The following is a 19057-nucleotide window of genomic DNA, read 5'->3' as shown; positions in this document are numbered from 1 at the left end:
TCATGGTGGGGTGGGGGGGGGGGGGGGGTCTTAGATCGGCATACCCTTGCATAGTGTCCTTTCTGCTGGCGGTTCAAGCACGCTACGTGAAGGACAGTACTTGCTCTGGCCACAGTAGTTGCACCTCATGTGCTCGGCAGTTGCAGAGGCCATTAGGGGCAGGGGCCCCAAATCCCAAGATGGCACTGCTCGTTCTGCATATCTGGAGGCCACGTGGACCATGGTGTAGGCCTCCATGCTCTTTTGGGCCATCTCCATGGCCTGGGCCATCTGCACGACCTCCTGTAGGGACTAATCGCCCTTCTCCAGGAGTCGTTTGCGAATATGTTGAGAGTGGAATCCAGTGACCAACCTTTCACGGATGAACTCCTTCTGCTACTTCACTGCTGTCATGTCCGAGCACCTGCAATCTCGTCCTAGCTCCCGAATGGTCCACACAAACTCGTCGACTGACTCACCCAGGCCTTGGGGTCAGGAGCCAAGCTGGAAACGCACATACTTGGTGCTCCATATTATTGCCAGAGCAGGGCCATCGCTTCTTCATACCCTGTGCAATCGTGGATCAGTTGGTATGCGCAATGGCCTACCGCTGTGAGTAGTAGGTCATACTCATCGCTGTCTGCTGTGATTTTGTGGCACCTCATGTAGGCCTTCAAGCCGTGTAGCCACATGTCGAATTTCAAGGAGGTCTTTGGGGTCGATCTCTAGCTTCTCCAACCGAATCACCTTGTCCATGGTGTTTAAAATTTTAGATCAATAAATTGAAGCGCAATCAATTACCATTCACAGACATGAAGTAAGGGTCAAAGGCTTTATTGATCTAAAGATCCAAGCATGCCTCAGCATGCTGCTGGCTCAAGTCCAAAGGCAGGTATGGGAGAGGCGACTAGGGCTCTTGGCTGACGAAGATTTATGGAGGGGTAAATGTCCACGTCAGCTGCAGGCTCGTTTGTGGCTGACAAGTCCGATGCGGGACAGGCAGACACGGTTGCAGCGGTTGCGGGGAAAATTGGTTGGTTGTTGGGTTTTTCCTCCTTTGTCCTTTGTCAGTGAGGTGGGCTCTGCGGTCTTCTTCAAAGGAGGTTGCTGCCCGCCGAACAGTGAGGCGCCAAGATGCACAATTTGAGGCGATATCAGCCCACTGGCGGTGGTCAATGTGGCAGGCACCGAGATTTCTTTAGGCAGTCCTTGTACCTCTTTAGGCAGTCCTTGTACCTCTTTAGGCAGTCCTTGTACCAAGCCAAAGAAAAAAAAGGGGGATGGGAGTATCAGCCCTCACAATGCCCACAATACCATGTTCCACCACACAGATTTCATAACATACAACCATTCTACTCTGCTCTCCCTGCACTCTTTCTCTGTTACTAATATTTCTCTTTCAAATCTTGCAGGTCTGAACCTGCCCTTGCTTGATGCTGATTGATCTTTTCATTGAAATCCTATACTTTGTAATTGTTCTTTTTACACAGCTGCATGAATGTTAGAGGTCATCTTTCAATCTGATCAAGGAAGAACTGAAATTTCAAAGTTAAATTAATTGTCAGTGTACATACATGACATCAGATACAACCCTAGGATTCTTTTTCCTGTAGGCCAGGAAGAATTTCTACTTATTGGTAACTGTAAAATGTACTCAAGAAAAAAGATGTACATAGAAAAGAGAGAAATGCAAACAAACTGTGAAGTACAGAAAAATATAAATATTCAATAATAAATAATATGCAAAGTAGGAGTCCTTAAGTGAGTTTCTAAGTCTATTGTTTGGAAGTTTGATGGTGGAGGGGTAGCTGAACCTGGTGGTACATGTCTTGTGGCACCTATGCCTCTTTCCTGATGGCAGCAGCGAGAACAGAGCATGTCCTGGGCGGTCAGGATCCTTGATGGTTGTTGCTGCTCCCTGACGGCAGAGTTCCAAGTCGATTTTTCTTGATGGTGGGGAGTTTTGTTTCTCCCTCCCTTGTGTGCTGGCTCTTCACTTTTTATATAGCCCACTACTCTTCTCACTGTTCTATGTATTTTGTGACAAATTAACTTAAAGTGTAAACTTTTTGCTGGGTCTAAAACCTGGAATTCCCTCCCCAAGAGTTCTGTGGGAATATCTTCACCAGAAGGATTGGAGTGTTTCAAACTCTCCACCACCTTTTCAAGACCAATGACTGATGGCCTTGCTCTTGATATCCAGATGCAGAAAACATAAAGTGCAATGTAGCTTCAAAGTGCAGAAAGGTAATTTTTATTTTAAGTAAAATAACTCAACAACCAGATAATTCATAGTGGGATCTTTGCAAATATGGATGTACCATTTCATGCTTCTCTTTGCAATGTGACAAGACTCTAGTGGGATCAAGTGTTAAGATTTGGTGAATTACCCAGATTCTTGAGGATTCATCAATGAGCAATCACTAGCTCTTTTCTGTATTTGAAATATTCTCTCTTTTTCTTGTTGATTGCATGTTGGGCTTTAAAAATTTTGAGTAAGATATTCAAAAAAAGCAATCATCAAAATCCACACCACCCAGGACATGCTCTGTTCTCATTGCTGCCATCAGAAAAGAGGTGTTGATGCTGCAAGACTCTTACCATCAGATTCAGGAACGGTTGCTACTCCTCCACCATCAGAGTCCTAAACAACAAACTATTCAGAAACTTACACGTAATGTATTATTGAATATTTTTTTCTGTATTGCATAATTTGTTTACATTTCTCTCTTTTCTATACGTATCTTGAGTACAATTTTTAGCATTTCTGATAAGTAGGAATTCTGCTTGGCCTGTAGGTAAAAGAATCTCAGGGTTGTATGTGAAATTATGTATGTACTCTGAAAATAAATCTGAACTTTGAACAGGAGCATTTAGCATTTGGCTGAATAAATGCACTTATTTAAAGTTCTGAATTAAATAGCAGAAATTATTTTTGGTGGGCACAGAGTATTTCAAACATCTTTTTTCTTGTTGAATACCATAGAATTTTATACAGAAACTAGACTTGCCACAGTAGTTTAGGTAATGGCACCTCATTCCTATTCAAAGAAGCCCTTTTTTCAGATTTATTGTCAGACAACCCTGAGATTCCTTTTTCCTGTGGGGACAACAGAATTAGCACTAATTGGTTGTGCAAAAAATAAACTACACAGCGTAAAACATGCAAACAAAGAACTGTAAACAGATAATGAATGTAAACAAACTAACTGTGCAATACAGAAAGAACAAAAAGAAAATCAATAGAGTGCACCAGAGACCTTCAATGAGTCTCTGATTGAGTTTGCCGTTGAGGAGTCTGATGGTGGAGGGGTAGCAGCTGTTTCTGAACCTGCTAGTGTGAGTCTTGTGGCACTTTCCTGATGGCAGCAACAAGAACAGAGCGTGTGCTGGGTAGATTAAGTCTTTGATGATTGCTGCTGCTCTACGACCGCAGCATCCCTGTCGATGTATTCAATAATGAAGCTGGTTTTGCCTGTCTTGTCCTGGGCTTTATCCACTACCAGATCGTGATGCAGCCAGTCAGCACCCTTTCCACCACACCTCTTTTTTTTGTTTCCAAACTACTGTAGATGATGATAATCCAAAATTAAAACAGAAAATGCTAGAAATATTCATCAGGTTACACCACATCTTTGGAGAGAGTATCAATGATAACATTTCAGAATTTTGATCTCTTTTCTTTCAAACCTTATTTTTGTTTAGATGTTGTGAAATTAAACATACTAATCAACACTTGAAACAGATATCTATGATCTTGGTTCTCAACCTTTTTTTCTTTCCACTCACACCACTTTAAGTTATCCCCTATGCATTAAGTGCTCTGTGATTAGTAGGGGATTGCTTAAGGTAGTATGTGAGTGGGAAGGGAAGGTTGAGAATCACTGCTCTAGACCCAATGGTTACTGAAATATTTTGCTTGAGAAAAATTGTGACTGGCCCATTTCTTTTGGAGTTGTGAAGTCGTGCACACAATGAGTCAATTAGGTATGATTAAAACAGTGGTACTCAACCTTTTTTCTTTCCACTCACATACCACTTTAAGTTATCCCCTATGCCATAAGTGCTCTGTGATTAGTAGGGGATTGCTTAAGGTAGTATGTGAGTGGGAAGGGAAGGTTGAGAATCACTGCTCTAGACCCAATGGTTACTGAAATATTTTGCTTGAGAAAAATTGTGACTGGCCCATTTCTTTTGGAGTTGTGAAGCCGTGCACACAACGAGTCAATTAGGTATGATTAAAACAGTGGTACTCAACCTTTTTTCTTTCCACTCACATACCACTTTAAGTTATCCCCTATGCCATAAGTGCTCTGTGATTAGTAAGGGATTGCTTAAGGTAGTTTGTGAGTGGGAAGGGAAGCGACACCCAATGGTAACTGAAATATTTTGCTTGAGAAAAATTGTGACTGGCCCATTTCCTTTGGAGTTGTGAAGCCGTGCACAGAACGAGTCAATTAGGTACGATCAAAACAGTGGTTGTCAACCTTTTTCTCCCCACCTTAAGCAATCCCTGACTCATCACAGGGCAGCGATGGCATAGGGAATACTTAAAGTGGGGTGTGAGTGGAAAAGGTTGAGGAGCATTGAATGGACCTCTCTTGTCTCCTCTCCTCCTCGGCTCCAGAGAAAAGCTCTGCTAACCTTGCCTAGGGGGTGTAAATTAATATAAAAAGAGAATATTCTGCAAGCCCCCCCCCCCCCCCTCCCCCAGCAGGTCCCAGAAGATCACGTCAGTGCCATGTTCCTGAAGGAAGGACGGCAGCTTTAATTTGACGCGGGGCCAGGGTTGAAAGGGGAAAACGTGCTGCCAGGCCGGGAGCTGCCGCCTTCTTGCCGCCGCCATGGAGGGACCCGAGACGGAGGACGAGCTCTTACAGAGGCACCGCAAGGAAAAGAAAGAGTTGCAGGGTACGCGGAGGGCGGGCGGGAGAGCGGGGCGGCCTGCATGCGGGAGGCCGCGGCCGCCGGGCCTTCCGTCCCTCGATCCGAAGCAGAGAGCGGTGGGCATTCCAGGCGGTCCCTTCCCTCTGCAGCTCGGAGACCAGTGCGTCACGTTTCCCGCACATGGGGCCGAAATCGGAAGGGAGTGCACGTGGCACAGCGGGCGCTGGACTGTTTTCTCTCCTTGGTTACCGCCGGGGAGTGGGGGCAGCGAGAGATTGTCACTGCAGCTGGCACGTTCAAAATCAGGGGGGCTGTCGTTGCAGAGCAAGTGGCGGGTGCAGCGAGAAGGAGAAGTTGCATTGGATGGGAACCTTCAGATGTGGAGTGTTGCTGGGTGGAAGTTGCCACTAGGACCCCTGAAGTACCACCCAGAGAAGAAGCAAACTCTTTTAAAAATGGTTGTGATGTTGAGGGTTCTTTGAAGGGAAGTACTGGTTTGTTGGAACACTGATGCTCAGAAATGCCCTTGTGGATCCTTGGGGTTTCTCAATGTGCATTTGTTTGCCCTGATGGCAAAGAGGCCGTCTCATGAGAGCAAATGCAGTATCCCAAATTAGAAGAGCTAAAAGTGAATTACTGCTTTTAGCTAAGAAGTTGCATATCCTATTCGACTTGAATAGCCTAAAATACGATGGCAAAATTTTCCAATTTTAGGTAAAACCTACCGCAGTCTAGTTCCATCTGTCCTCCTATGAAGGTCTCCAACTCAATCTGTCCGGTATCCTATTACCTTACGGCTCCTATCTTTTTTTTTAAAATGCTTGCTATCTTCTCACTTTAGTTTCAAAAGAGGGACCTGACCAAAACCTCACCTGAACATTTCTCTCCATGAATAATCTGCTGAGTTCCTCCAGTCTCTTGTTGTTTGGTCACCGAAAAAAGGGTTTGGGTGCCTGGAGTGACAGGAAATTTAATAGGACAGATGCTGCATTGGAGTTTCAGAAAGGGATGAGAAACTGAGTGGAGAGATAAGAATGCCTGAGAGTGTTATGAACTAAGATAAAGGGGAATGCATCAGAATACTGGGGAGGGAAGACGAATTATGAAAGATAATGTATGCATGGTTAGGATAAGGGTCGTCTCCTCCTTGGTTGGAGGAGAAAATATGAGAGTTGAAGTGCCAGGAATGGAACAGATGCAGTTGGAGATCTCTCTCAATCATAACAGCAGAACCCATAGTTGAGGAAAAGAAAATGTATTTAAATTTTACACACACGCACACACACACACACACACACACACACACACACACAAAATGTATATATTAGAAAAAAAATTTCTTAAAATACACATTAAGCCAAGAGATAACCTCTGTACCTTAGAGAAGGGAAAAGAAACAGTGCACAGAGGGGAAGGAAAAGGGGGAAGAGCTAGCATCAACATTTAATACAATCAAAGATAATTAATTAAACATAAAAATATTAAATTACTAATAAGGGATGAAAATTATTTATAACATATTTAATAAATAGACTAAACTATCTGGGCATTTAAATAATTCAAATAAGGCTGCAAAATATAAAGATTTTTGTATTAATTTCTAAGAATTTTCTCCAGAGGTATACAACTTTGCATTTCCATAGTCAAACGATCAATATATAAGAGGCAATCAGATTTACATGTTACTGCTATCCATTTCCTTGCTATTGGCAAAGTGATTTTTTAAAAAATAAATTTGGATTTACTTTTGGAGAAGTTAACATTTATGACAGCCAAATTCCCCGAAAGAAACAATTGCAGATCAAGAGAGATAATTTTTGTTAATATTTCTCACAAGTGTATCCAAAGAGGTCTTAATTTCTTGTATAACCAGGTAGAATGTTTAAAAGTACCAATATTTATGCCATACCTAAAATACCTATTTGAGATTTATGATTTACTGTTGTGTAGCTTTTGAGGTGTGATATGTAGTTGATGTAAAAAAAAATTGAAATGAATAATTCTATATCTTGAATTATTAAGATGTCATATTATTTAAGTATATATTTGACCAGCATGGTTATCAATTACAATGCCCAAATCTGATTCCCAGGAAATACACAGTAGAAATAAATTTAGTTGCATTCCCCTTTTGAATTAGAACTTTTATGTCTGTGCACATTGGATGGTCCCAAATTATCTCTTTTTTTAAAGAAAAAATCATAATTAGAGATAGCAGAAGAATTATATTTATTTTTTAGTTTCTTAAAAGATATGAATTACCTCTGTTGATTTTAACAATCCTCAATACACCTAATATTAAAAAGAAACCAATGAACAGTCTGTTTTCATAGCAATAAACTCAATAGCCCCAGTGATATCCTGTGCAAATCTTCTCTGGACCCTCTCTAGTATTATAATTTTACGACAGTGTGATGATGTGATTTGAGCATAGTATTTTACTTGAGATCTGACTAGTTTACAATTACTATACTCTTGATCAATCAATGCAAGTATCACACATACCTTTTTTAACCTGTCTAATCGACCTATTTGGTTACCTTCACAATCCTGTGGACGTGTGCTTTCCTCTATTCCTCTGCACTTCTCAGCCTGTATTCCCTTATAATGTTTGCTTTTATCAATTCATTCCCGCATTTCTCTGGATTGAATTCTATTTGCCTCTCTAACAATCCATAGAGATTTTCAATCTGACCAATTTTTTTCCTAAACCAATACATTGTGAGAAATGTTATCTCTTTGAAGGCCATCCTGAGTAAATTAGTGTGATTGAATGAAGAATTAAAGTTTAAGTACTAATTTGATGACCTAACACATGTCTTCATTTGCTTCACTTAGAAAGGAATCTTGTAGACCACACGCAGCTAAAGGAATTGGTTAACTCTAATGACGAAAAGTACATAATTATAACCAACAAATCCAGATTGTGAAATGGAGAGTAAGACTTGAAATATCTTTTTAGTATTGTTGGCTAAAAAGCAATAAAAAATTTTTTTGATTTTTTTTTAAAAATTAAATCTAATTCATGAAGCAAAATATGCAAGTGTAGCATTTGTGCTACGCGAGGATGGAGAAGAATGACATGCACACCAAATCCTTGGAAAACAAGACAAGTTTATTGCTCTGGCCGTCGTGCTTATATGGTCCCTATATAGGCACTGATGTCAGGGCCCCATGTCGTCGGAGCGCCGGCCTGGGATTGGCTGGCATTCCTGTCGTGTGGGAAGTCACCTGGGATGATGGCCAGTGTCACCCCAAGTCCGTGTGGCCGCTGCGTTCATCAGCCATTTTGTGGGCCGTTCCGCATCTCCATGTATGGCTGCTACACAAGCATGCAAATTCTGCGCACTCCAAACTTGAAAAGTCTTGATCTGCTATTCCACCTAATGTTGGTTGATGCATTTAATGACTTCATTTAAAATGATGCTGCAATTAATATGGCCAATATGATTACTATTACTTGAAGAAATTTTATATTTAAATTGTGTTTTCAGTTCTCATTACTATTGGTCTAAATATTTAAACTGTAACGGATGCATTTGTAAATGAGAGGATGTTACATTTACAATTATTTGCATGGTTTCAATCATGATTGATGAAAATGTATTGAAATCTATTGAAAATATTTGAGATCTATTATATGTTTATTGGAGATGTGTGATTTCCAGTGGAAAAAGTTCTTTTGGAGGAATAGAATGTAGAAAGATAAGAAAGGACAGGCGAGTGTTAAATCATTTTATGTTTTCCTATTCTTTTACTTGATGTATAAGTCATAGAAATATAGAACTGTGATCACCGAAATAGGCCCTTTGGCCTATCATCCTTGCCAACCAAGTTGTCTGTTTGAGTTGGTCCCACTTGGCTATGTTTGACCCTTATCCCTCCAAAAGTTTCCTCTTGTGGCTCATTCCGTGTTACCTCCATCATGTGTGTGGAAAATGTTGCCCCTCGCGACCCTTTTAAACCCTTGTCTTCTCATTAAATCTGCCATCTAGTTTTGAACTTGTCACCTGGGTCAAAGACTGTAGCTATTCACCTTCTCTACACCCTTCATGATTTTGTATATCTACAGTCCAGGTGACAATGTCCCAGCCTCTTTTAACTCAACCCCTCCAGTCCCATTGACATGCTCATGAATCTTTTCTGCACCCTTTCTAGTAAATGATCCTCCCTACAACTGTGTGACCAGAATGCTACACAGTTCTTCAAATGTGGTATCACCATTGTTTTGTACGGTTGTAATATGATGTCCCAACTTTTATAATTGATGTTTCATAAAATTGAAATTCTAGAATTTCAATGTGTACTATATTTACATAAACATTATTATTTCCAGTGTGAAATTGAATGCAAATCCCTGCAGACCAGTAACAATGTTTAATTTGGCCTTGTGTGAAACAGGTAATGCCTCCAAAAAAATATCTATTATATAATGCTGCTTCTATTTAAAAAAAACTTCAGACTTGTATTTAACCATTTTGTTGCAAATCTATCCAGAAATAAATTAGTTTATAACTGCCATGCTATAATTATTAATAATCAAAGCTTACGGCAGATTTGAATGTCCCAATTTGCAATTCAGGCGGGATCTCATAAATTTGAAGAAATCCTGAATATTGATTCATTCAGTAGTTATAAATTTTGGACTTGTACTGTACTATTTTTATTCATTTACCTGACCTTGTCTGGAAAGTTGTGATATTTCTGAACTACTTCCAGGGGTTGGACCTTAATGATTTATCAGCTGAATTATTGCATTTATCTCCAAGTAGCCATGTCCTGCTGAACATTATTCAAAAGTAAATATTTTAAAAACTTATGTAAAAAAAACAAAGTGCTAAATATTTATTTTGTCTTCACTTTGAATTGCAGCTGAAATACAGGGAATGAAAAATGCCGTCGCTAAAAATGACAAGAGAAGAAGAAAACAGCTAGTAGAAGAAGTAGCAAAAATTGAGGCTGAGTTGGAACTAAGACACAAGGAGGAACTTAAACAACTCTCTCTATCACTTGATAAGCCTAGTATGGTGAGGGAATGGTATTTCTCCTTCCAAAGAAAATCCGCCCCCCCCCCACACCATTTTTAAATAAAAATATGAAAAGAAATGAACTATTGCAGTATTCTAAATATGTCATAGTATTTTACAATGGTTCCTGTATTTGAGATTTAGAATTTTAATCTCAGGACATTCTCATTCATTCTGCTGTGCAGAGTCAATGCCAGAATGCAGGGTTCCTCATTAAAGGGGAGAAAAGTACAGTCTACACGGTATAAATTGTTGCGGTAAAAATAAATATTAAATTATATCAAAAAATATTCACTGGTCTACTCAAAATATTGAGAAAATAATCTAATCTTGAGCTAAATCATTGATGATGTATTCTCAATTAGTGTTTTGACACAAAATGGATTTTGTGTGCACTTGAGGTGAAATATAGATTGTCCAAAGTTTTTAATTTCATCCATGGGTGTGGTTGTGTTACTGAGAAAAGTTCACATGGTAACATCGTCTTTGAACTCAGTATTTGGAGTTAAATATTTTACATTCTTGTTTTCTTTTGTTTCAGGTTGAATTTTCTATCAATGGGATTGCAAATTTGGAATTGGAGATCAATAATGGAAAAGAAGCTAAACAATTTCGGGTGTCCAAAGCACAGAAGAGAAGGGTGTGTAGTTTATTTTTAACTGTAAATTACTAATTGTATTCACTTTTAATGCTTCATATCACCACTGCTCAATCAGTTATTTCCCTGGTTTAAAGAAAATAATGACATCAATTAAAAAGAGATTGGTATACGCCCTGAAACATGTGCTAAAATGGGATGTGTATATTTCTCAATTGGATATACAGTGATTAATTTCATTGCCAAGTCTTTGCTGACCTGCACACAGGAAAGTTTGGGAAACCTTGAAACTCGTGCCCATGTCAACCAGAGATGATGAACTATGGTATATAAAAAGAGAATGCGGGAAAGCATGAGTTTATTTGACCCACAGAGTGGAAATGGTTTGTGAGGCAGAAATCCTAGCATGAGCATTAAGGTGTGTATAATTAAAATGCTGTAAGCAATGAAAGAGCATGAAAAAATTATTGGGAAAAATATTTTCACAGCACGAATAAGAATCTACAGTGCCCTCCATAATTAGGAGAAAGACACTTTTTTTCCTCTTGCTCCTGTCCTCAATTTTTAATTTGTAATCCAACAATGCACGTGATCAAATTGTACATTCCAGATTTTATTCAAGGTTATTTGTATACATTTTAGTTTGACCACATAGAAAATACAGCACTTTTTATACATAGTTTCCCCATTTCAGGGCATCATAATGTTTGGGATAGTTGGCTTCACAGGTGTTTGTGAGTACTCAGATGTATTTAATTGCTTCATTGGTACAGGCATAAAAGAGCTAGGCTTGCTTCTATGCTTTTGATCAAGGGATCCTCATTGAAGGGGAGAAAAGTACAGTCTACACGGTATTAATTGTTGCAGTAAAAATAAATATTAAATTATTTCAAAAAATATTCACTGGTCTACTCAAAATATTGAGAAAATAATCTAATCTTGAGCTAAATCATTGATGATGTATTCTCAATTAGTGTTTTGACACTTAAAATAGATTTTGTGTGCAGCTTGAGGTGAAATATAGATTGTCCGAAGTTTTTAATTTCATCCATGGGTGTGGTTGTGTTACTGAGAAAAGTTCACATTGGTAAGAACTCAGTGTACTTTATATAGCAAAAGTAAAGATACATAACCAATGTTTCAGGCCTGAGGCCTTCATCAAGGTATAGAAAAATATCGGGAGTAGTAGGGGGGAGGAGCATGGTCCCAAAGGCAGGAGGTAATAGGAGGAGAAGGGGGGGAGGGCACAACAGCAAGCAAGGGGAGGAGAGATGGCTAGGTGAAATGAAAGGGAAAGTGGTGGAAAGCTGAGGGAAAGAAGACGGAGAAGTGAAGAGAAGGATAAAGGAGAGCAGAAACCAGAGAAGTTGATATTAATACCATCCAGCTGGTGAGTACCCAGAAGGAAAATCAGGTGTTGTAACACAATGCTGGAGAAACTCAGCGGGTCATTTCTCAGCATGAGGACCAGAGTTGTGCCAATGAAAGTCAAATAAGCCATTGAGGCTGAAAAACAAGAATAAAACAGTAGAGTCATCACCTAAGTCTTAGGAAAACCAGAATCAACTGTTTGGAACATCATAATAAGAAAGAGCATACTGGTGACCTCAGTAATTGCAAAGAGGATGGAGGGCAAAGGAAGACCCAACTGCAGATGAGAGAAGAATTTTCATCATTATGAAGAAAAATCTCCAAATGCTTGTCCGACAGATCAGAAACCCTACAGGAGGCAGGTGTAGATGTGTCAATGACGACTGTCTGCAGAAGACTTTATTAACAAATACAGAGGCTACACTGCAAGATGCAAACCAGTAGTTGGCCTCAGAAACAGGATGGCCAGGTTGCAGTTTGCCAAGAAGTACTTAAAAGGCCTGCAAAATTCAAGAAAGTGGGCTTGTGGATAGATAAAACCGAGATTAACCTGTATCAGTGTGATGGCAAGAGCAAAGTGTAGAGATGGAAAGGAACTGTTCAAGATCCAAGGCATACCACCTCATCTATGAAACATGGTGGTAGGGGTGTTAGGGCCTGGGCACTTATCTTCATTGATGATGTAACTGCTGGTGGCAGTTGCCAAATGAATTCTAAGGTATAAAGAAACATCTGCTCAAGTTCAAGCAAATGTCTCTAAACTCATTGGATGGTGCTTCATCTGACAGCAAGACAATGATCCAAAACATACTGCTAAAGCAACAAAGGAGCTTTTCAAAGCTAAAAACTGGAAAATTCATGAACAGCCAAATCAGTCGCCCGATCTAAATCCAATTGAGCATGCCTTCCATATGCTGAAGAGAACTTGAGGAGATAAGCTCCTGAAACAAGCGGAAGCTAGAGGTGCCTGTGGTAGAGACCTGGCAGAGCATCAGCAGAGAAGATACTCAGCACCTGGTAATGTCTATGAAGCATAGAATTCAACCAGCCATTGCATGCACGTATTATGCAACAAAGTACTAAATGTGACTACTTCCAGGGCCGGCACTACATAGGCGAACAAGGCCTGGGGCACAGACCTCAGAGTGACCAGACATATGATGTGTTCCTGGACCTGGTGCCCAGGATGAGGGCCTCTGTGAGAGCTGGTATTGGAGCCCTTGTTCACATCCAGCTGCGCTGCTGCAGTGTGCCTGAGGGCTGGCCTGACGTGCTGGTAGAGCGCCTGAAAGCCGCCGGTGCCTGGCTCCACTGCCCTGACGGCCTGCAGCTCTGCACTGAAACTGACTCTCTCCTCTTTGACCCCTTCAAGGGGCTGGAAGACTACTTCCCCCAGCTGCTCCAGAGCCATTTCTGCTGTCATGAATGCTGTTGTCCCATCCTGCGGTTCTGCTCTCTGGGGCCAGGTGTTTGCCATCCTCAAAGTGCTGTCCATGTTCCTGCAGTGGACAGTGGGTGAGCATGTTAGACACTCCATCATCTACTTCATTTCTGTGCTGGCCAGCAACACCGCCTTGGCCACGGCCATCATCCATCTGCTGCTTGATGCCTTGGATGAGCGCTTGGATGCGCTTGGATGAGGATGGAGCCGGAGGCTGAAGCCCCGTCACAGTGCCACCGTTTGCCTGGCCTTGGTGTCCATGAATAATTTCAGGCACCATCAACAGATGTCTGACTGTTATGCCAAGAGAATTAGAAAGATGTAAAGAACCAGACAGGCTGAAAAGGCACGAAATTAAATTTAATAGCGCTAATATCATTGAGCAGCAGCCTGGCTTTACGTAGCTCCATAAATAACTGCTTTTTCAGTGGGATTGATGATACTCATTTAGCCCAGGTGAGTATCATTGTGTCTTGGGTGGGCTCAATTGGTTGGAGGTTCCCGTGGTGTGGGCGCAGGCAGCAGGGAGATTGTGGTGGCAGATCCCCATCCTGCTACTGCCCAGCCCAACCCCGAGAAATTCCCGTGCTGGAGAGCCAAGCATCTTGGGGTGAGAGGGAAGGTAATTCTGGTCGTGACGATGGGTGGAGCCTTCGTTCACCATGGCAGGGATGAGACATGAGGGACATTGTTCATCTCCTAAACCCTGCCATCGGGAAATGCTGGGAACACTCAGCAGGTCAGGCCACTTCTGCAGGGAAAGGGAGGGAGAGATATGAGTGTTTCAGCTCAACGAACTGGGTTCTATCTCTATAAATACTGCCCGACCTGCTGAATGATTCCAGCCTTCTGATTTTTCTATCACAATTCCTTTAGTGCCTGCGATACTTATTCTGCAGGAATGAAGCTTAGGGGAGGGTGGTCTAATTTATGGGGTTTCGACGTTGTCTGGGTACGACAGGACCAGGTCATACACTGCGCAGGTGAGAGGTATGATGTGTCACACAGTGCAGGGGCGAGGTCTTCCCTGGCGTCATGTCCACTCCGTTCTGATCACGCGATGGAGGCAGGGAAAGAGGGTGTTCTCCAAACCCCACTCCGCATCTCCAGGCAAAATAGATGTGTGCTGTCCCACACCGTGGGCCTGTAGAAAATTACTACCCCCCCACCCCCCCACAACCTCCCCAAGAGTAATTGGAAAGAATCCAGTGAAGCTGATGCTAAACTTGGTGGCACGCGGTGTGATGCTGACACATTCTCACCAGTACTAGGGGCCAGCCACTCACTGCCTCATGCAGACCCCCCAGCTCATGCACTTGTCCACTCTGTCCGGATGAAGGGTTCCAGAGTTGATATATTACTTATTTTTGCAATTTAAAATAAATTCAGCATTTTCAGGTTTTGTGTTTTTTATTTTTTTCTACAAAACATGTTTTTAAAATTGAAGTTAGCAATTTTTTAGGGGGTACAAGAAGTTAGCCTTGCCTAGGGCCCGAAATTGTCTGGCACTAGCCCTGACTACTTTAATATACATACCATTGCTTTGTCCCAAATATTATGGTGCTCTGAAATGAGGGGAATATGTATAAAAAGTGCTATATTTTCTACATGGTTAAACCAAAATGTGCACAAATCATGTTGAATCAAATCTGGAATGTGCATTTTCATCTCATGCGAACTGTTTGATTACAAATGTCAAACTGGAGCATGAGCAAATAACACAAAAATGTGTCTTTGTCCCAAACATTATGGGGGGAAAAGTACATTGGAATGGGGTCACTTTAATCTGTCTCATTGGGAATTGAAGTGTGGTGTGCTCATTATTCTTCTGAGACAGTTCACTGGCAGTTATTGATTCCAACAGTAAATGAATAGGAATGTACTTGAGATCGCACCTGACCCTTGGTAAATGTGACGCGTTAATGTGAATAGCATACAGACGTGTCCAGTTTACTTTTCTGATGAGAGTGATTTCACTTGAAAATGACGGGCAGTTTAATTTTTTAAAAATGATTTCACTGGGATTATGTGCAATTGTGCATTATAAATTGGGACAAATCTATCTTATAACCATTTACAGAGCGGAAACAGGCCAGGTTGAGCTTTTGAGTCCGCACCGGTTCACTAGAGCAACTCCACTAGCTCAAACCTCCCGCTCTCCGCCAATAACCCTCCAAGCCCCCTCTCCTCCATGTACACATCCAACCTTGATGTTTTCAAGTTTAAAGTGATGCTTAAATATATATTAGAAGAAAACAAATACTTGAGGTGACACCTTTGAAATTGATACTGTATGCACTTTGTGCTTTAAAGTTGTCTTTTAATCATAAAATCTATATACAAGGAGAAGAAAGCTGCTCAGGAGAAAGAAAGAGAAGAGAGAATAGCTGAAGCTGACATTGAGAACTTGAAAGGAGCCAGACATCTAGAAAGTCAGCAAGTTGCTGAAATTCTTGCTGCAAGGAATTTACAAATGAAGCAGATCCCTTCTGATGGCCACTGCATGTACAAAGCTATTGAAGACCAACTCAGAAACCAGAACAGTCTATTAACACTTGTGGAGCTAAGGTCACAAGCAGCTGAATACATGAGAAGTCATATGGATGATTTCCTACCTTTTCTGACCAACTCTACAGGTGACATGTATACTCCTGGTAAGTGTTTATCTAATGTTTGAAAGGCCAAAAAATGACTGTTCTTTTATCATATCAAAAAATTAAACCTGGAATTATGGTTTGTTGTTTCAGAATGGAATACACATTAAAAGATATTCACAATCAATAACATCCACTTTTAATTCTGTAATATAAGACATAGGAACTGTCAAATCTCAAGCGTATTCTGCTCTTCAATGAAACAATGGTGATTCTATGCCTCATCCATTTTCCTGCGAAATCCTCACATCTGATTGACTTGAGAGTCCAAACAACTACAAGTCTCTTCCTTGGAGTTCTCTGAAGAATTTTTTCTTTTCAATCAGAAAGTAGGCTGCCTTTCTTAAAAAAAGAGAAATCTCACAACCGTGTTGCTGAAGGGAGTGCAGCTACCTTTCTAGAGTCCCAGTTTGTTTTTGGCTTTCCTGATGATGTCTGTGTGGAGTTTGCATGTTTTCTCTTGGGTTGCATGAGTTTTTCTTGATTACCTCTGATTTGTCCAGATTACTCCTAATTTGTTCTGATTACTCCCATGTCAAGTGCTAATTGTTGGGTTAGAACATTTGAGTAGATCTTTTGGATCATCAGAATCAGAATTTATTGTCATGAACAAGTCACAAAATTGTGTTATGCGGCAGCATCACAGGGCAAACATTCGTATTATGAACCATCTTACAACACTAATATATTTAAACAAAATAATAGTGCACGAAAAGCAAGTCCGTATCTTTAGTTCATTGATCATTAGGGAATCTGATGACAGCAGGGAAGAAGCTGTCTCTGTGCTTGTCTTTATGCTCTTGTACCTCCTTCCCGATAATATCTCTGCTGACTAGGATGTCAAGTTAAACTAATCTTTACACCGACTGCCCCAACACCTTTTCTCTTTCCCCCACTTCTCCCCGCCCCCCAACCTTCTCATGTACATGTCTAAATGCCTCTTAAATGTTGCTATTCTATTTGCTTCCACCACTTTTGGCAGTACGGAGCAGGCTCTGTGCCTTTTAAACTTTTCCCCGGTCACCATAAACCTTTGCCCTCTCATATGTGACATTTTTACCTAAGGAAAAAAGACTATCAGTGTTACCCATACATCCCACGATTCTATCAGGTTGCCCTTCATCCTTTGATGCTGCAGAGGAAAAAAAAATCTACAATACATTTGATTAATCTCTCCCTTTAGCTAATACTCTTTAATCCAAGTAAACTTCTGCACCCATTCCAAAATCCTTCTAGTAATGGAGCAACCAGAACTGCAAACAATACTCTGAATGTGGCTTAACTAAGTTAACTACAACTGCTCATGACCTCCTAAAATTTATACTTGACATCCAAACTGATGGAGGCAAATATGCCACCGACCTTTTATATCCACTTTCAGGGATTTATGAATCTGGACCCCAAGATCTCTCCGTACATCATTGGTCCCAAGGTCCTGCCATTTACTTTATATCTTCCACTTACATTTGACCTCCCAAAGTACATCATCTAAACTTGTCTAGATTAAATTCTATATGCCATTTCTCTTCCCATATTTCCAAAATGTATACTATATTTTTGACAGCCTTCCCTACTATCCACAACTTTGACAATTTTTGTTGTCTCAACCTTCTATGATACCATTTTCAAGGAATGTGTATCTGTATTCCCAGATCCCTCTGTTCCTGAGATGGTCCTTTCCCTGATGGAGAATCTATAATTGGAGGACAGTATTACAAAATTGGGTTGACAAGTTAGGAAGAGAATTTGTTGTGAATTTGTGCTCCAGAGATGTGTGGAATCCCAGTCGATGATTGTTTTTTTAAAGATGTAGATTTTTAGGTACGAAGGGTATTTGGCAGATATGAAAAAAAGTGAGTGAAATTTAAGTGGAAGTGAAGTTCAGCTGTGAATGGTGGAGCAGATTTGGACTGTGGAATGCTCCTGTTCTCTATTTGTTCTGTTATCTTTCTATCTCAATGTCGTATTTTGATTTTGTCAATTTTGAATATCTTGCTGTTTAAACTATATAACATCTGTGACCGCAGTACCCTTCTCGTGTGTTGCATTCCTGACTAGGGAAGGTGAGTTTTCAAATATAAAATCAACAAAAAAATAATTAATGTTGAGGAAATAATGACTTGTATTTCACTATTGTTTTACATTTGTTCTTGTCAAAAAGTACCTCTAATTTCAGATGAATTTGAAAAATACTGTCATGAAGTAGCCAATACACCTGCATGGGGTGGACAACTTGAGGTAAACAACTTTTTTTAGTTGGATCATATTCTGATGTTTGGATAATAGAAGTAAATTGTCAACACAAAGACTAGTTTATTCACTGGAATAATGTCCTTCACCTTATCACATTGAGCTTGATAACTTTTTGTAGCATTCCCAGTGATAATGAGGAGGAGTATGGTTTTAAAATGGAAAAGCATTGTTTGAGATATCAATGCATTTTCTTCATAAAGGTAGTGCTTAATTTTCCCATCCATGGCTTTAATATCCTTTGGAAATTTTTTCTAAACACTCTCATTTATAGCAAGTTCTTTAAATTTATATTTCTAATGAAAGAATCAAAAGTTAATTCAGAATTTCAAAGCTCATTAATAAAATTCACATAGAATTTATAATAAATAATATGCTATAATCATTTAATAGCCTGAAAATGCCTGAGATGGTCTGATTTGGAAAGCTAAGCAGGCTCAGGAGGGGAGACTGCCTAGTGCTGTAGGTTTCTGTGAGAGCATTGGAGAAAGTGGCGACTTGGTAGAAAAAAGTTAAAGAATTTCAAGTATGTTACATTCTAAAATGTAGTAGTACGTGACAGTAATGGAACCTTTACCTTTAACAAGAAGTGTACTCTATGGAAAAATGAAAGAATTGAACAGTTTTCAAAAATTGGGACAGCAAGTGAGTATATTACCTGCTGAATATGACTTGAGGCTTCCTCATAGACTTTGAGATCATGGAAACAGATTCTCAGACTACCATGTCTAAGCCAGGATCAAATCCAAGTCACTGGGCTGTAAGGGAGCAAGTTTACCTGCTGTGTCACAGTGGAAAATGCCCACAAATGCTGGAGAAACTCAGCAGGTCAAACAGTGCCTTTATGCAG

At 40.4% G+C, this 19057-nt stretch overlaps 1 protein-coding gene across 14 annotated transcripts in view; it reads left to right on the top strand.

The window, feature by feature from the left end:
• LOC138755617 (deubiquitinase OTUD6B-like) overlaps nucleotides 1–19057 on the top strand; it is a 295429-nt gene that overhangs the window by 139482 nt on the left and 136890 nt on the right. For 10 of the 14 annotated variants that reach the window (XR_011352424.1, XR_011352425.1, XR_011352426.1 and 7 more), the window contains 4 exons: nucleotides 9739–9893; nucleotides 10435–10533; nucleotides 15648–15957; nucleotides 18134–18195. Coding sequence is in view for 11 of the 14 variants with exons in the window: in XM_069921931.1 (XP_069778032.1) it covers nucleotides 9739–9893; nucleotides 10435–10533; nucleotides 15648–15957; nucleotides 18134–18195 (626 nt within the window). In the remaining 3 variants the exon portion in view is untranslated. Of the gene's footprint in view, nucleotides 1–4548; nucleotides 4891–7704; nucleotides 7805–7853; nucleotides 8255–9202; nucleotides 9268–9738; nucleotides 9894–10434; nucleotides 10534–15647; nucleotides 15958–18133; nucleotides 18196–19057 lie in introns of those variants that run through there. The other 4 variants (XM_069921942.1, XM_069921943.1, XM_069921941.1 and 1 more) reach the window with 4 other exon arrangements.

Source organism: Narcine bancroftii, chromosome 2 (genome assembly GCF_036971445.1).
Source record: "Narcine bancroftii isolate sNarBan1 chromosome 2, sNarBan1.hap1, whole genome shotgun sequence".
NCBI lineage: Eukaryota > Metazoa > Chordata > Chondrichthyes > Torpediniformes > Narcinidae > Narcine > Narcine bancroftii.
Note: the sequence above shows the minus strand (reverse complement) of the source record. Positions and strands in the feature narration are given on the sequence as shown.